This window comes from Hermetia illucens, chromosome 6 (assembly GCF_905115235.1).
Source record: "Hermetia illucens chromosome 6, iHerIll2.2.curated.20191125, whole genome shotgun sequence".
Classification (NCBI taxonomy): domain Eukaryota; kingdom Metazoa; phylum Arthropoda; class Insecta; order Diptera; family Stratiomyidae; genus Hermetia; species Hermetia illucens.
In genome coordinates this window covers 76,565,916-76,581,613 of record NC_051854.1, presented here as the reverse complement: position 1 = coordinate 76,581,613, position 15,698 = coordinate 76,565,916, and the positions used below count along the sequence as shown (strand labels likewise).

The window sequence follows — 15,698 nt, the reverse complement described above, 5'->3', positions numbered from 1 at the left end:
ATACTTGTTTGAATTGTTGTTTGCTTGTATTTTACGGCGGCAATATCGTTACGAGTGACAAATGTAAAGAAGCGAAAACTGAACGAAATTATCGTGTTTGTTTTGTGATAAAACATGTGAATTGGTAGAGAAACCAAAACCACAATCGTTTGCAAATATCCAAAAAGCAGCAGATCGAAGAAAAGATGACAATAGTTACGTCCATGGTGTTTAACGTAGGTACCTGTCGTGAGACTTAATCCTAGGGTCCTCTTAACACACGGATTGATTTTGTGACCACAATCAGAGCCCCGGTGAGACAAGCAACAACGGCACCAGTCTATACCAAGTGCATGGCTTAGCATTCATACTGGTGGATGCAAGAATTACCTAAATCTCTACCGAACTATGGAGTACGGCACCCGTGTTGATACGCAACACCACGCCGAGGCCCGAAGGTGTCTTCTCGCTTGAGCACAACCACAACCACCATGAAATTCCCACTAAGGGGGCCAACTGCAAATAACCGAGCTGTCCTCACATACAACAGGAATTCACCCGAGATATGTGAGTCCAGGGGCTTTCCCGGTTCCCATGGTACCAGTATACATACCCCTGGTAAGGTTTCTTGACCAATTTGCCACTTCAGATGAGTCCCCGTGCAGACTCGGGTCTGATCGCCCTGATTAGGCCTTTGGAGCGTTCGCCTACTGCATCACGGCCGGCAAACCAAAGTGAGTACAGCGTCTCCCGGTGCCACCACTATGGAGGTTCTCCTCGGCCACTTGGTTTTGGTTTGGCCGATAGGGTTGCAGCCCCATCTTCCTCAGAGCACCAGATGACAATAATGAAAAAAAATACAGATTTTACTGAACACATATGTACTTGGCATAGAAGTTGCGTGGCTACTTACATTACATTACATTAAATAAGGTGCCGAGAATCGTTATTGCATAAGCAGGCAAATACTTTTACTCCCACCTCCTCTGCAGAAGCTAGTGTTTCTAGAATTGAACATCTTCGACACTCATCATGAGTAGTCAATAAATTTAAAAACGATCAGCACTGAGCTCTGCTTATTAACCAAAGGTTATGGGCCCAGCAGCATAAATAAATAAAAGTTAGTGAAGAAAGAGTTGTGAGAAAAGTTGCATTGTTAGGGAAAAAGAATTACGATGTCTGACAAGTGCGAATAAAGTCCATCCATGACCGATGGGGCTACATCAGCGGAGAAATTCAAATACCGACCGGAAGTGATGCAACATCACGCGAATTGACGCGTTGGAAGAGCAACGATGAGAAGGCCAAGGCCGATATTGTCCTGTCGATTGGCGACGCGGAATTGAAGACCTTTTCCAAGTACACCACATCGAAGGAAATTTGGGGCAAGTTGCAATCAGTCCACGCATTCAAGGGGCCAGTTCGTAAGATAGAATTGCTGATCGATATTACGTCATTCAAGATTGACGAGGATGACCATTTCCGTGAGAAGTTGGATACATTCACCTGCACGCGCTGCCCTGCGCAACTCTTTGATGTGCCGACATGAACAGGATCGTGTTCGTTAGTGCACGCGATTGCAAAATATTACCCGGATTGTCGTCTTAACTGACTACTCAGCGCTGCGCAACGCGTCCATTTCCTATTCGGCGCAGTACAGCGGCGACCTTGCGGGCATGCGGGAAGAGGGGACTGCTTCAAGCAACTCTACATAGAGGCGGATATAGACCCATGGGGATAGGGAGATTTAGAGGTCAAGCAGCTACGCAAATAACATGTCCCTATCTCCTACTGAAAATTATTAAAGAAAGCACGAGCGGTTACAGTCTACAGACATTTTTAGATATGGCGATAATACCCACACTAAAGACCAAAGAAATACTGGGAGTTTGCGGTAGGCATGGAGACAACAAAGCGCCGGGCCTTGACAGTATAAGAAACAAAGTCCTTAAACTGCCAGTTAAGTCGAGGTCAGATATATTCGTAGATTTGCTTATAGCATGCTTGGCGGACAGATCTTTCCCGAGACATAGAAACGACAAAGGTTAGTGTTGTTGCCTAAACCTGATAAGCCTCCTGGTGAACCACCTTCCAAAGGACTTATATGTCTGTTGAACAATATGAGGAAAATACTGGACTGAATAATCTACAATCGAATTTTCGCGGCCGTAGAGAGCCTGGGGGCCTTATCAGACCAACATTTGGCTTCCGTACGGCCGATTGGTGTACCATGTTACTTAACTGCGCTAGGCGACAGGTATTAAACAGATAAAAGACTCTGGAATCAAAAAATACATTGTCTCCACAGGTGTTCCAAAGAGCTCTGTTCTGGGACCGCTATTGTGGAATGTATAATGATAGCTGAGTTGTTAGAGCACAAGGCTGTCGTACGGAAGGTCGCGGTTCAAATCTCACTGACGGCAGTGGGATTTGTGATATGACGTCGGATACCAGTCGACTCAGCTGTAAATGAGTACCTGACTCAAATCAGGATAATAATCTCGGGCGACCACATTGCCTCCTATAGGGTACTGTAATCTTGTAGTGTACCGTTACGGTCTTGAATGAAATACTCTAACACACTTTAAGGCCCTGATCCAATATGGATTGTTCCGCCAACGATTATTATTATTATGTATAATGATGTCCTCAACATTCGAGTTACTAGCAAGGCCACGATAGTATGTTACGCGGATGACACAGCGGCGATTGTTGTTCCAAAACAGTCGACCAGATGTGGAACCACTGCTATAAAGAAGTGTCTGAAAGATGTAGGTCTTGCACTCGCGGAGGATAAAACAAAGGCGGTACTTATCACGAAGCAGCGTAGAAAAACCACTGCTCGCATCAGAATGGGGAAACATATCATCACTTCAAAACCAGCAATTAAATACCTTGGAGTGATGATAGATGCGAGGCTGAATTCCGCGATGCACTGGTAGACTGCTTATAGCTAGAGTGGTGAGTTCTATTCTACTCTACGCAGCGCCAATTTGGTCGACTGCGTTGTATACCACAGGAAGCAAGTGGCAGCAACGGTCAGAACGTGCGAAAAAAGGTCAATGGACCCACAGATTGATTTCCAACACCAAGGTGTGTACGCAGAGAACGCACAGCGAGATAAACTATGATCTCACGGAGTTTCTCACAGGACATAGCGGTTACCGAAAATGCCTGTATAGGTTTAAACTGGACAGCCCACCTAACTGTTCCAACTGCGACGGCATTCCAGAAGACCCGGAGCATGTTTTCTTCCATTCGCAGAGGAAAGGAAGAGTTTCCGAAGATGAGGCCTGTCTCACTTTAAGTGCACATTTCGATTTCTTACTCGTGCACTTTAGAATTCACACCAAAAAAACGAATATCAGTTTCGAAATTACTAATCGAGTCTGCAAGCTTCCTGCTCACAAGTTTTATCCAAGTCAGATCTGGTGCTGAAAGATTAATTAAATTGAAGTTGGTATAGATATGTGGAACCTTGTCCTCCTATAAGGCAGTATTTATAGCTTTGTTGATGTGGGAGCCAGACCGAATCATGAAGAAGGTGGTGGGGTTATTGACTACATATCTGATGATGTGACGCGTCTTTTCAAAAAGTGGAGGAGTTTCACTAACGGGGACGGATGTGACTTAAAGCGTGGTGCACCTGGTATATCTCTGACACCCTATAAGAAGTGTATGTATTGTGTGACTCAATGTCCTTGTAAAGGTAATTGGGTGCGTCTACGGTGGGGGTGAGGGTTGTAGTCCAAAATCTGACTAATGGTACCTCTGCCTCTAACCTGAAGGTCCCAGACAGAAAGTTCAATCATTTAGTTGTTTAAAATCGATTTACTGTCTATCATACGTACTTTTCTTCAAAACGGCTAAATAGATTCAAACAAAATTTGGTGGACATATGTGAACTATAAAATCCCACGCATACATAGAGTGACATAAATTTAGGTGGAGTTTAAAGGGGGTATTAATTTTTTTCCCCCGAATATAGACATGTGGGGTTTCAAATGAAAGGTCTCGACTAGTACTTTTAGAAGCTGGTTTCTGTGTGAATTCAAAGGGGGTTAGTAAGAAGTCAAAATTTGCAAACTTATGATTATGGCTACTTGATTGTAGCGACAGATGCTTCAGGAATCTGTTGGTGGCGTACCCTTTTAACAGAACGAAAGTTTTAACATTTTGCTAAAAGTTGATATCATCATAGTATTGCCCACGGCAATAACAATCGCTCAACACACCGTCTCTACTTCTCAAAATCTAACGCCCTAAATATGTTGAATTGTAACTTGGATGGCAGCTAGGTTAAAGGTCTATATACAAGATTAAAAAAAGCGACATAACTTATGTTAGCACCCAATATTTTTGTTGAAAACTATATATATAAAAAAGAAAAGAAACGAGGGCTAAATATTGGGTTGGGGAAAAAGAAATATCGTATTTTGCCAATAGATGGCGACACTTAAACATATCTTGTGTTGTAGTTATCGCATCCGATCATACTATACGGCGATTTGAAGACGACAATATGTGCTACAAGTGCCTCTTTGCTTAGAAACCGGTAAAATCGTCGAAATCTTTCAAGTAGACCGGCATTTGAGCATTCGCTCGATTGGCTAGGAACTGGGTATAGACCATAAAACTGTTTGGAACCATTTGCAGAAGATTGGATTCCAAAAAAAGCTGGATGTTTGGGTGTCACACGAGTTAATGCAGAAAAAATCTATTGGATCGAATCAACGCCTGTGATGCACTGCTGAAACGAAACGAATTCGACCCATTTTTGAAGCGGATGGTGACTGATGATGAAAAGTGGATCACGTACGACAATCTCAAGCGAAAAAGATCGTGGTCGAAGCGCGGCGAGCCGGCCCAAACAATCGCCAAGCCCGGATTGACGGCCAGGAAGGTTTTGCTGTATATTTGGTGGGATTGAAAGATAATCATCCACTATGAGCTGCTCAGCTATGGCCAGACCCTCAATTCGGTTCTCTACTGTGAGCAACTCGACCGTTTGAAGCAGGCGATTGACCAGAAGCGGCCAGATTTGGTCAATTGGAATGGTCTTGTCTTCCACCAAGACAATGTTCGGCCTCACACATCTTCGATGACCCGCCAGAAGCTAGGGAAGCTCGGATAGGATGTCCTATCTTCCGGTCCATACAAAACGCTTTTGGTGCTACTAAGTTGGCCTCAAAAGAGGCTTGCAAAAAGTTGCTGTCTGAGTGTTAGCAAAAAGGGGGAGGGGGGGGGGGGGGTTATCAAGGGGGGATAATGAAGTTGCCTTCTAAATGGCAACAAGTTTGCGAAAAAAATTTGACTTACAGTCTGTCAAGTAAGAGCGTGGTCGTGTTAATTTATAGAAAAAATTTATTTGATGAAACTTTCATATTCATATATTCATTATACACATTACAAAAAATGATGCAATTCGGTCAATAATGTGTCCAGTCACCACCGGCGTCGATAATTGCCTGGCATCTCCGAGGCATGCTTTCTACTAATTTGACGGCGTATTCTAGTGGCAAGGATCTCCAGATCCGACGAATTTCTTAAGACAACTGCTTGAAAGTGTATGTGCGTCTTCCACGAAGCTTCCGTTTAATATATGCACACACATTTTCAATAGGGTTTGCATCGGGCGACTGCGACAGCCAATACAATGTAACGATGCCAGATTGAGTCTTCCACTGAGTACAGACCTTGCTGCGGTGTTTAGGATCGTTGTCCTCCTGCAGAATCCAATCTTCATTTCTTGTGATGAACCATCGTTTGGTAGATGGCAGTAAAGCCTTTTTGTAGATTTTTATCATTTTCTCGGCATTTAGATTGCCAGTAAAGAGGTGCAAAGTGCCGAAGCAGCCCCAAAGATGCACCTTTATTTCATGTTTTACGGTCTGCTGAACAAGCCTATTGGTGGAAGTTGACCAGACTCGCATGAGGACAGAACGTGCCCATATAGAACATTCGTCAGTAAAAATGACATTTTCAAAATCTATCAATATTGTCATGCGCCCGAGCGAGTCGCTTTGTCACATATTTTTCAGTCAACAGAGGCTTCATCATTGTGTTGCGCCATTTCAGATCATGAGTACAAAGATGGGTTCGGATAGTTTCGTAGGATATATCCAAAGCTTTTGCCATTAATTTTGTTTTTCCTTGCCACAGTGTTAAAGCAGGATTCCGCGAAAACAGATTCTGGTAAATCATCGACATTTGTAGTCACTTTATTTCGCTGTACCCACTTCTGTACAAGTGCCTTCGACTTTCTCATATATTTAGCAGCCGCTGATTGCGACATTTTGGAACTTTTCGGGAGGATGCAAAGGAACACAGCCTCGTAGCGCGACGCGTACTTAGCACTCATGGCGTTTAAAGTGATTCTCTTTCAAAAGATCAGCGACAACTGAATCCACAGTTAGATACTAGATATAGTAGATCTACTGTGACTGAATCTTTGTTGACAATGCATCAAGGACAAAGCTTTCCTCTATCGGCTCGCGAAGACATTAGAGCGAAATCTTTCATCACCTGTCGGTGAAGTCGACCACGCTTTTACTTGACAGACCGTAAATCGGATAACTCTAAGTATGTTAAATAAAGTGTCGAATTTTGATCACAAATACGACATTTCTTTTTCCCCAACCCAATATAATGAAAACCTGGTCCTTAATTCTTTTACATTTTATTGTGAAAATCATGAACAAAAAGAAATTTCATTACTAAACTTAATCTCGACTGGCTCCTTCTCATGTAACTATTCGATTTACACCAATTTCTTCGCCTCAAAGAAGCTCTTCAAATGTCGCATTTGCCAAACACCCATCGTAAGGAGGACAACAGTCTGGGCAAGCGACCACCACAAAACTCTCGAATTCGTACTTTCGCTCGTTTGTCGGAATCTTTCCTCTCGGTATCGCTGGTAGTTCTGTTCCTTCGTGATCTGCTCAACCTGATCCAGAAGCTGACGAATGCGAAGTTGCAGTTCCGTGAGTTTCTCCTTTTGTGCGACATTCGCATAGTCAATAGCATGTTCGCCTACTTGGATGTCTAAGTGAACGCGAAGCTGAGACCCGCTAAACCATGCTGTGCTGTTCGAGTACATGCAAATTGTGTGTTCGCCGGGTGTATGTGAGGTAAACGATATGCGACCCTCGGCGCTGTACACACGCGACAAAATCACTTTCTCCTCCGAGTCTCGGACCTCGACATGCATACCTATTCCAGGTGAGGAGGGCATGTACCCGCCGGATCTCGGATCGTGTAGTTCCACCTTGTAGTTGACTGGAATCCAATTGAATAATCACCTACGTGTTAATACAGACAGAACACCATACCCACCTATCACTGTAGTCTCATCCGGAATTTCTTCGATGAAACATTTACGCTCTGTTTCACCAATGTGAAAATACAATCCATAGCTGGTTTCAATCAGCGAAATCGCAAAAAGGAGAAAGATCGGATTTATTCTAAGCATTTTAAAACTAAAAATCAGCTACGTCCGACACCGCAAAAATGAATTTTTGTTTCCCTTGACACCCGCCGACACGTCATAAAATTCGAATGTCAAATATGTCACGAAAATACAACGTTGAATGGAAGAACTGAACGAAGGAAATACACATAACAATTTTTAGAATGTTATTTTGATTAGAGAATGGGAATTACTATGCTTAACTGAGGAGGCAAACAAAAATCTATCATGTCGCATTGAATAATTAGTAACCAAGAAACAACTTACATTCAACTACTTCAAAAAAAGTTGGAATTTTCCAAAATGATTCGATAAGTCTGATGAAAGCGGGGAACGTCAAAACGTGTTTGACAACTTGGAACGTCACACGGATTGCCTTGATGGCTATTGGAGTTCACTTGCAGAAATGGATTTGATTGTGCTGATTGGGATTGCGACAGCACTTCTTGTTGCCTTGATTAGTTTATACTTCTTGCAAAAAGGATCGAAAAGCGGAGATGAGAAAGGTATGTGTATTGAGTAGTGTCAGCAAATTATAGGAATAATATTTGAATCTAAATCATTTACTTTTTGGGAGTAATCATCAAGGATCGCATTCAAGATTATTATTGTTTCATGATATAAGTCGCACTTCCCACGTTTATTGATTATTACTTGTTTTGTCACAAACAAACGATCTACTTAGAGGTAAGATAAATCTACTCCTCAATTATCCGGATAATCTTCCGACCGTATTTGTCGAATCATCAGAAGTGTTTTGGGTTTTCAACATCAACACTAATTTTCGGTCCAAAGATGTTCAATTTTGTTATAGCATTGTCTCGAATTCATGTATGTGCGTTTGCATTCAGCTCAATCTTTAGATTGTAACTCCTTCAAGAGGTTGCTTCATAATGACTACTTCATGGTAGTAACGCGGAGCTACTGGCCAATTGTAGATACGTTCAACGTCGTACCGTTGCATAAAAAATGGTTACACAGTCGCCTATGTGAGGCGTAGCGCGTCAATCCCACTTAGGTGCCATTGCTATCAGTTCCCGGTAGAAGTGATTTTTTGAGAAGCTTGCATTCCTCTGATGTTCTACACCATGCAGTTCCAGGACGACCCATACGTCGGCGATCCTGGGATAGTGGCACATCCTGCAATGGAGTTGTCACCCCTCCTTAATGTTTGACCTACTCACTGGTGCTTCTGATCAACGTACCCCCGGGCATCTGGCTCGGGCAAGTTTTTCATTTATTAGTTATTATTTTTGTCTGTCCCGATAACACGATGCAAGCATGAATTGATTGAAGCTTGAGCTTTTGAGTAATATTCTTTGATTGGTTTTCCCATTTGGCTCTATCAAATGCCTGATGTGGGTGCAATTTCGAGGCTTTTAAAATCCCCATCCAGCGTATCAAGCCACCGTTGTTTCGACCTGCCTTTTGGTCGTTTACCATCGACTTCGATGTTCAAATCAATCTCGGCAAGTGAATTCTCGTTAGCACGAATTACGTGACTATCGAAGACGATCGCGGATATCCCCATTTCGAATGTGATCAAAACGTGTCACGCAACTAGTCCAACGCAACATCTTCGTCTTCATTACCGCAAGACGCCGTTCATTGTCTTTTAAAGTCGGCCAACACTCAGAACCATAGAAGGCGACAGGACGACATTGCGGTAAATTTTAAATTTGAGATGTTCGTTGATACGTCGATCACAAAGAACACCAGTTGTGGAACGCCACTTCATCCAGGTTGCGTTAATGCGTGAAGCAATTTCATAACACAGTTCTCCATTGGCTGATAGCATTGATCCGAGGTATTTAAATCGCTCAGTTTTGGGCAGATCACCGCCGCTGACAATTATTGTGAATGTTTCATCATTTTTGCTATTAGATGCTTGGAAAACATCATCTACATAAAGCAGTGTATAGGGCGCTGGACGTTGGATGTCCCATGTGACAGTATCCATAGCAAGAACAAAAAGCAGTGGTGGGAGGGCGCTTTCTTGATAAATACCAACAGAGACACGAAGCGGTTTTGATACTCGCAACACCAAGTCGAAACCCGAAGGTCTCTTCTCGCTTGAGCATAACCACAACCACCATGAAACTCCCACTAGGGGGGCCAACCGCAAATAACCGAGCTGTCCTCACATACAACGGGAGGTCACCCGAAGTATGAGAGTCCAGGGGCTATCCCGGTTCCCATGGTACCAGTATACCCCTGGTGAGGTTCCGTGACCAATTGCCACTTCAGATGAGTCCCCGTGCAGACTCGGGTCTGATCGCCCTGATTAAGCCTTTGGAGCATTCGCCTACTGCATCACGGCCGGCAAGCCAAAGGGAGTACAGCGTCTCCCGATGCCACCACTATGGAGGTTCTCCTCGGCCACTTGGTTTTGGTTGGCCGACAAGGTTGCCACCCCGTCTTCCTCACCGCCACCTCTGAGCACCAGTTGCGCTGACAGTGAAGCCCATAGTGTTTTACGTAGGCACCTGTCGTGAGACTTAATCCTACGGTCCTCTTCAGACACGGATTGATTTTGTGACCACAATCAGAGCCCCGCTGAGACAAGTCCCAACGGTACCAGTCTATACCAAGTGCATGGCTTAGCATTCATACTGGTGGATGCAAGAATTACCTAAATCTCTACCGAACTATGGAGTACGGCACCCGTGTTGATACGCAACACCACGTCGAGGCCCGAAGGTCTCTTCTCGCTTGAGCACAACCACAACCACCATGAAACTCCCACTAGGGGGGCCAACCGCAAATAACCGAGCTGTCCCCACATACAACAGGAGTTCACCCGAAGTATGTGAGTCCAGGGGCTTTCCCGGTTCCCATGGTACCAGTATACCTCTGGTAAGGTTTCGTGACCAATTTATCACTTCAGATGAGTCCCCGTGCAGACTCGGGTCTGATCGCCCTAATTAGGTCTTTGGAGCATTCGCCTACTGAATCACGGCCGGCAAGCCAAAGTAATTACAGCGTATCCCGGTGCCACCACATGGACAGTTGCGCTGACAGGTGGAACTGCTCCAAATGTCAGCAATGATTGTGGAAGTGGAGGATGAGCAAATTCTTCAGTTGAAACATGCTCGAAGTATTCTCGCCATCTAACCGTTGCGGCTCGACGGTTGGTAAACAAAGTATCGTTCTTGTCATTAACGCAACAGAAGTTATTTATTTAAATTGCTTTCTAACAAATAGAGGGCGATGGAATTTTTAACTATCTGCTGTCACACACTCGTCGCTCGTTACATCTTCTTCTTTTTCTTCAGCCTTTGTCCCGTTCACAAGCGGGGTCGGCTCGTCGTGACCGGTTTCGCCATTTTATTTTATCAAATACTTAGTCTGAATGCAATTTTGAGGCTTTTAAATGCCCATCCAGCGTATCAAGCCACCGTTGTTTCGGCCGAGCTTTTGGTCGCTTGCCATTTATTTCGATGTTCAGAGCAATCTTGGTAAGTGAATTCTTGTTAACGCGAATTACGTAACCATACCATCGAAGATGCCTTCATCACAGTTTCTCCACGATCGGTGCAACCCCATATCGATTGCGGATATCCTCATTTCGAATGTAATCAAAAGGTGTCACGGTGTCTTCGCCTCCATTACCGGAAGACGCCGTTCATTGTCTTTTATAGTCGGCCAACACTCAGAACTGTAGAGAGCGGCAGACAGACGACATTACGGTAAATTTTAGATTTGAGACGTTCGCTGATACGTCGATCACAAAGAACACCAGTTGTGGAATGCCACTACTTCCAGGTCGCATTAATGCGTGTAGAAATTTCATTTTGCACAGATCGAAACAAATAGTAGCCGGAAGGGATGAGGTCTGGGCTATAGACTGGGTGAACCAGAATTTCCCATCCTCTATTTACCAAATAGTTTCGTCCCGACCAGCAACCTGGGGCCGAACGTTGTCATACTGAAATATTATGGACTCGTATTTAGTCGTATAATATATTATTTCAGGGAAACCTTTCTTTAAATGGATCAATTGTTGCCTGTAGAAGTCTCCGTGATGGTTTCACCCTTTTGATCCCATCAAATATAGAGCATTACCTTGACACGGTGGATATTCGGCTTCTGCTTTAAGGGGTTAGGGGTAGTCAGAGGTCCGAAAAAATGATAATTTTCAAGAATTTTTTTTTTTAGTTCATTGCTTTATTTTACAAAAATAAAAACATAGCTTTAATACATCATGTTTCGACTTGACTTCACCAAAATTTAAAAAAAAAAATTAATAATTTGAAAAGTTATCGCTGTTTGTGTGGAGCCCGTTTCTCCAGAAGTCCCTTGCGGTGATCATCACAAGTCCTTGGAGATTCATCTGAAATCAATCGGATAAGAGAAATTCGTTTTATTAATAGATAATCTTGGGCCTGATCGAAGCTTTTTTTTTCAAAATTAACAAAATGGCGGCCTCAGGAAATTTTTTTCAGATTTTCGAGAAAAAAACCGACAGTTAATTGTTAAAAAAAAATCGAAATTTATGAAAGAAAAAAAAAATCCTTCGATCAGGCACAAGTTTTGTATGTTTTCCATAAGCAGTATAAATTTTATTGAAATCTACCGAGCGGTTTTTAAGTTACAGTGATCACCAGTTCAAAAAACATAGTTTTGAGAAAAACGCATTTAAAGTTTTGCTATTGATTTATGTAGAGTTATACAAATTATTTATTTACTTACACTGAGTCATCTATTCCTGGGCCATATAATAGTTCTTCAGCCGTCATAGCAGCTTCCAAAATATCGATTTGCTGGTGCCTACGTAGCATTCTACTTTCTCGAGTGTTATCGTTAGCGCGCTTATCTGCCACTTTCGTACGTGCAACATCAATTTTTTCAGCATACCGATGAGAATTAGGCCCACAATTAAGTCCCAGTGTATTCATTATGACCAATAATGAATTTATTCCTTCATTGAATATAAAAGTAGCTACGTATGCAGCAATTTGTACGATAGTATAACTAGTATTTACCGTTTTTGGGCATATTTTCTATACTAGTTGGTTAAAGCCTTCATTATTATTTTGGTTGAATCCACCTACACATCTTGAAAGTAAAAAAAAAACCTGCTCTCGAACGCTCTGTAGCGCCCAAGCGCCCTTTGTTAATTGTTGAATAACTCGAAAAGAATTTGTCGGATTCACTTTAAATTTTCACAAAATATTTTTAAAATATTATATATTATATATGTTTCTAACTCTTCATCTTCAACACTAAAATGACCACGTTAATCTGTGAAACAATTCTTTGCAAGGCTTATCCGATGTTGTGGATTCGCCATAAATTTCCGCTATCATTCGACTTGCTTCAGCTGCACCGTTCTTCTAATTGCAATAGAAAATCAAAACTTCCAGCAAATGGTGCTTATTTGGAACGCGGCCCAACATTTTCAACGCAATAAAAAATAAACTTATTGTGCAAAAGTTTTTAAACAGTTCAGATACATCAAAAGTCAGCTGTGCCTGTAAGCCACCTACAGCGGCTAAAACGGAAACGGAACGAATTAAGTTGTACATCCAATAATTAAAATATAATTCTATATGGCCGGATTATTTCGAGCTGATTTTAACGGAAGAATTTGCTCATTCTCCGCTTCCACAAGTACCACCTGCATTTGGAGAACTGAATTTGAGGTATCGTCAAAAACTGCAGAACTATTGACGCAATACGTACTCCTCGATTATACATGGAGAAACACCGTGAAAAGCGTCACCCTATCTTTATTGCCTTTGTGGAGTAGAGAAGACACCTGACCTTGTGCCACGCAGTTTCGTTTGGTATACTCTGCGGCAACACCTAGTACCAGACAAACTCATGCCTTGAATTAAATTGCTCTATGAAGATCCGCAATGCAGACCACATTGCCTCCTAGTGTACCGTGACGGTCTTGAATGAAGTGCTCTAATACATTTCAAGGCCCTCATCCAACATGGATTGTTGCGCCAACGATTATTATTATTATGAAGATTCGAGCTGTGGCAGGTATATCAAAATGGCTTCGTGTTTTGGTGTTAATCATCAAGTGCCTTCTCGTCACTCCCTTTTGTTTTTGTTATGGATACTGTTACACAGGATATCCAACGTACACTCACTGCTCTATGCAGATGTTTTTCTAGCGCCTTATAGCCAAACTGATCTCAAGCAACTTATCCAAAAGTTGATTGATCGCCTCATGAGAACCGTCTGAAACTGAATCTGGATGATCCATGGAACAATATCGCACATCATGGCAACTTGGATAAAGGGTCGTTCAACAACTTGCGTTCTTCGTAGTCATCGCATTAACGAACGCCTCAAATCCAAAATTTGCGTTAAACCACTATGAGCACAACGGAAATAAATGAGACCAGCCGCGATCGATATGGGATTGAACCAACCGTGGAAAAAATACGAGAAATCCGTTTCCGATGGTATAGATATGTAATTCGCACTGATGGGAATTCACTTCCCAAGATTGAGTTGAACATCGCAGTCAATGTGACTAAAAGGTCGATCGAAACAACAATAATATGCTAGATGGTCATCTGAGAGCAGTTATCAACACGTGTTTATAAAATGCATATAAAGAAGCAAATAATACCTTGTAACCACTTTGGGTTACACTTCCCTTAGAACGGAGGTGAGGCAGCGTCTAATAAATTGCCTCTACCCTGGATGAAACCGGTAGTCGTCGTTTTTCTTCTGAAATAAAATTCAGTACTGAGTCTAAAAAAGGGCAGTCGTTTTTCTTCTGAAATAAAATTCAGTACTGAGTCTAAAAAAGGGGTCAATATACCAAAAAAGGGTTTCTCCAAATTAATGAAATTTGGAGTCGATCCCGCAAATACATTCTCTTTATCAAGCGATCTTCACAAGGGGAGGGGGGGGGGGGGGTTTCTCACACTCTTCTGTGCTCCTCTTTTTGCTCAATAGATCATGCACCCTGGTAAGCATTTTCAAACCTGCTTATTTTAGGTCTACTGAATCCAATTCTGCTACTCAAACTTACATTTTCCGATTTTAGGATATCATTTTCAATATTTTCTTTTACAACATGCAACTTCGGTGAACGTAGCACTATCGTCAAATTAGTTACAAAGTTTAAGATGAATTGATTTAATTCGAATCATAAGACTTCAAGCAAAAATCCAACTCAGCCCTCTATGTCCTTCCAAGCGCAGTTCGACTGCCTGGTATCATTTCTCTATCCACCACTGTATACATCCTTCCTGTAATTATGTTGGAAACGGTTTGAACGGAATTGAAGTGGTTTAAGAAGCGAATCGCATCACTCATCAAAGCTTATGCAATAAACCGTCATTGAAGTTAATCTTTATTTTAATTATCTACTGAAAGTATAAATGATTCATTCACCTCATATTTTCAGCCAAATCTCAGCCTGCACGTGGAGTTCCAGTCCGAGCCCAAGAAGGAATCCCTCGACGAGCTCAAATAGCCCGTACCCAGAGAAACCGTTTACGAACTGCAGCTGCAGCTTCATCTGAAACGCCACAGCAACAAGCTCAACAGCAACATGATGACGACGATGATGATAGCGATTCAAATGCAGCCCATGCCAGTCGTATACCCACTGACGAAAAAATGGGAGCCAAAAAACGTGCTAAATTAGAAGCAAAGGCCGAAAAGAAAGCTCAACGTGAAGCAGACCTTCAACAACGTGAAGAGAAAAAGAAACGCGATGCTCTTCTTGAAGAAGAACGCAAGAAACAAGAACAGAAGCTCGAAGAAGAAGAACGCAAACGTGAAGAAGCTGAACGTTTGGCACGAGAAGAGCAGGAACGTAGAGAACACGAAGAATATCTGAAGCTGAAACAAGCTTTCAGCGTTGAAGAGGAAGGTTTCGAGGAAGGCGATGACGAAGAAAAGGATAACTTACTGCAAGAATTCATCAGCTTCATTCAAGAAAACAAAGTAGTCGTTCTTGAAGATCTTGCTAATCATTTCAAATTGAAAACACAACAAGCCATCGATCGAATCACTGAATTGCAAAAAAATGGAAAGTTGACTGGGGTAATTGATGACCGTGGAAAATTCATTTATATTTCTGAAGATGAATTGAAAGCCGTTGCCAAATTTATTAGGCAACGAGGTCGAGTTTCGATCACCGAGTTGGCTGAGTGTAGTAACAACTTAATAAATTTAACTCCAGTTGGCACATAAAAGAGAGTTCAATTGAGTTGATCTGTTTTGTATGTAAATAAATTGTATAATAATAAAGAATGAACAAATATTGCTAAAA

At 42.3% G+C, this 15,698-nt stretch overlaps 2 protein-coding genes across 2 annotated transcripts; one reads left to right on the top strand and one right to left on the bottom strand.

Annotated features, from left to right (window-relative positions):
- Positions 1–6,641: 6,641 nt before the first annotated feature.
- LOC119660421 (transmembrane emp24 domain-containing protein eca) lies at positions 6,642–7,632 on the bottom strand. Its single transcript, XM_038068968.1, has 2 exons — positions 7,315–7,632; positions 6,642–7,257 (listed from the first exon to the last, which is right to left on the bottom strand). Exons 1-2 carry the CDS (start codon positions 7,448–7,450, stop codon positions 6,740–6,742), a joined length of 654 nt encoding a protein of 217 aa, XP_037924896.1. The 5' UTR covers positions 7,451–7,632; the 3' UTR covers positions 6,642–6,739.
- A 154-nt stretch (positions 7,633–7,786) lies between these two features.
- Positions 7,787–15,698, top strand: LOC119660420 (DDRGK domain-containing protein 1). The gene is made up of 2 exons (XM_038068967.1): positions 7,787–7,953; positions 14,826–15,698. The coding sequence occupies exons 1-2, from the start codon at positions 7,854–7,856 to the stop codon at positions 15,617–15,619; spliced, it is 894 nt and encodes a 297-aa protein (XP_037924895.1). The 5' UTR covers positions 7,787–7,853; the 3' UTR covers positions 15,620–15,698.

What these genes read in the sequence shown, in the direction of transcription:
- LOC119660420 (XM_038068967.1), top strand. Translation starts at nt 7,854, where the DNA reads ATGGATTTGATTGTGCTGATTGGGATTGCGACAGCACTTCTTGTTGCC. An exon ending in GAAAAGCGGAGATGAGAAAG is followed by an intron (nt 7,954 to 14,825) that starts GTATGTGTATTG and finishes TCATATTTTCAG; the next exon opens with CCAAATCTCAGCCTGCACGT.
- LOC119660421 (XM_038068968.1), bottom strand. Translation starts at nt 7,450, where the DNA reads ATGCTTAGAATAAATCCGATCTTTCTCCTTTTTGCGATTTCGCTGATT. An exon ending in GGATGAGACTACAGTGATAG is followed by an intron (nt 7,258 to 7,314) that starts GTGGGTATGGTG and finishes ATTGGATTCCAG; the next exon opens with TCAACTACAAGGTGGAACTA.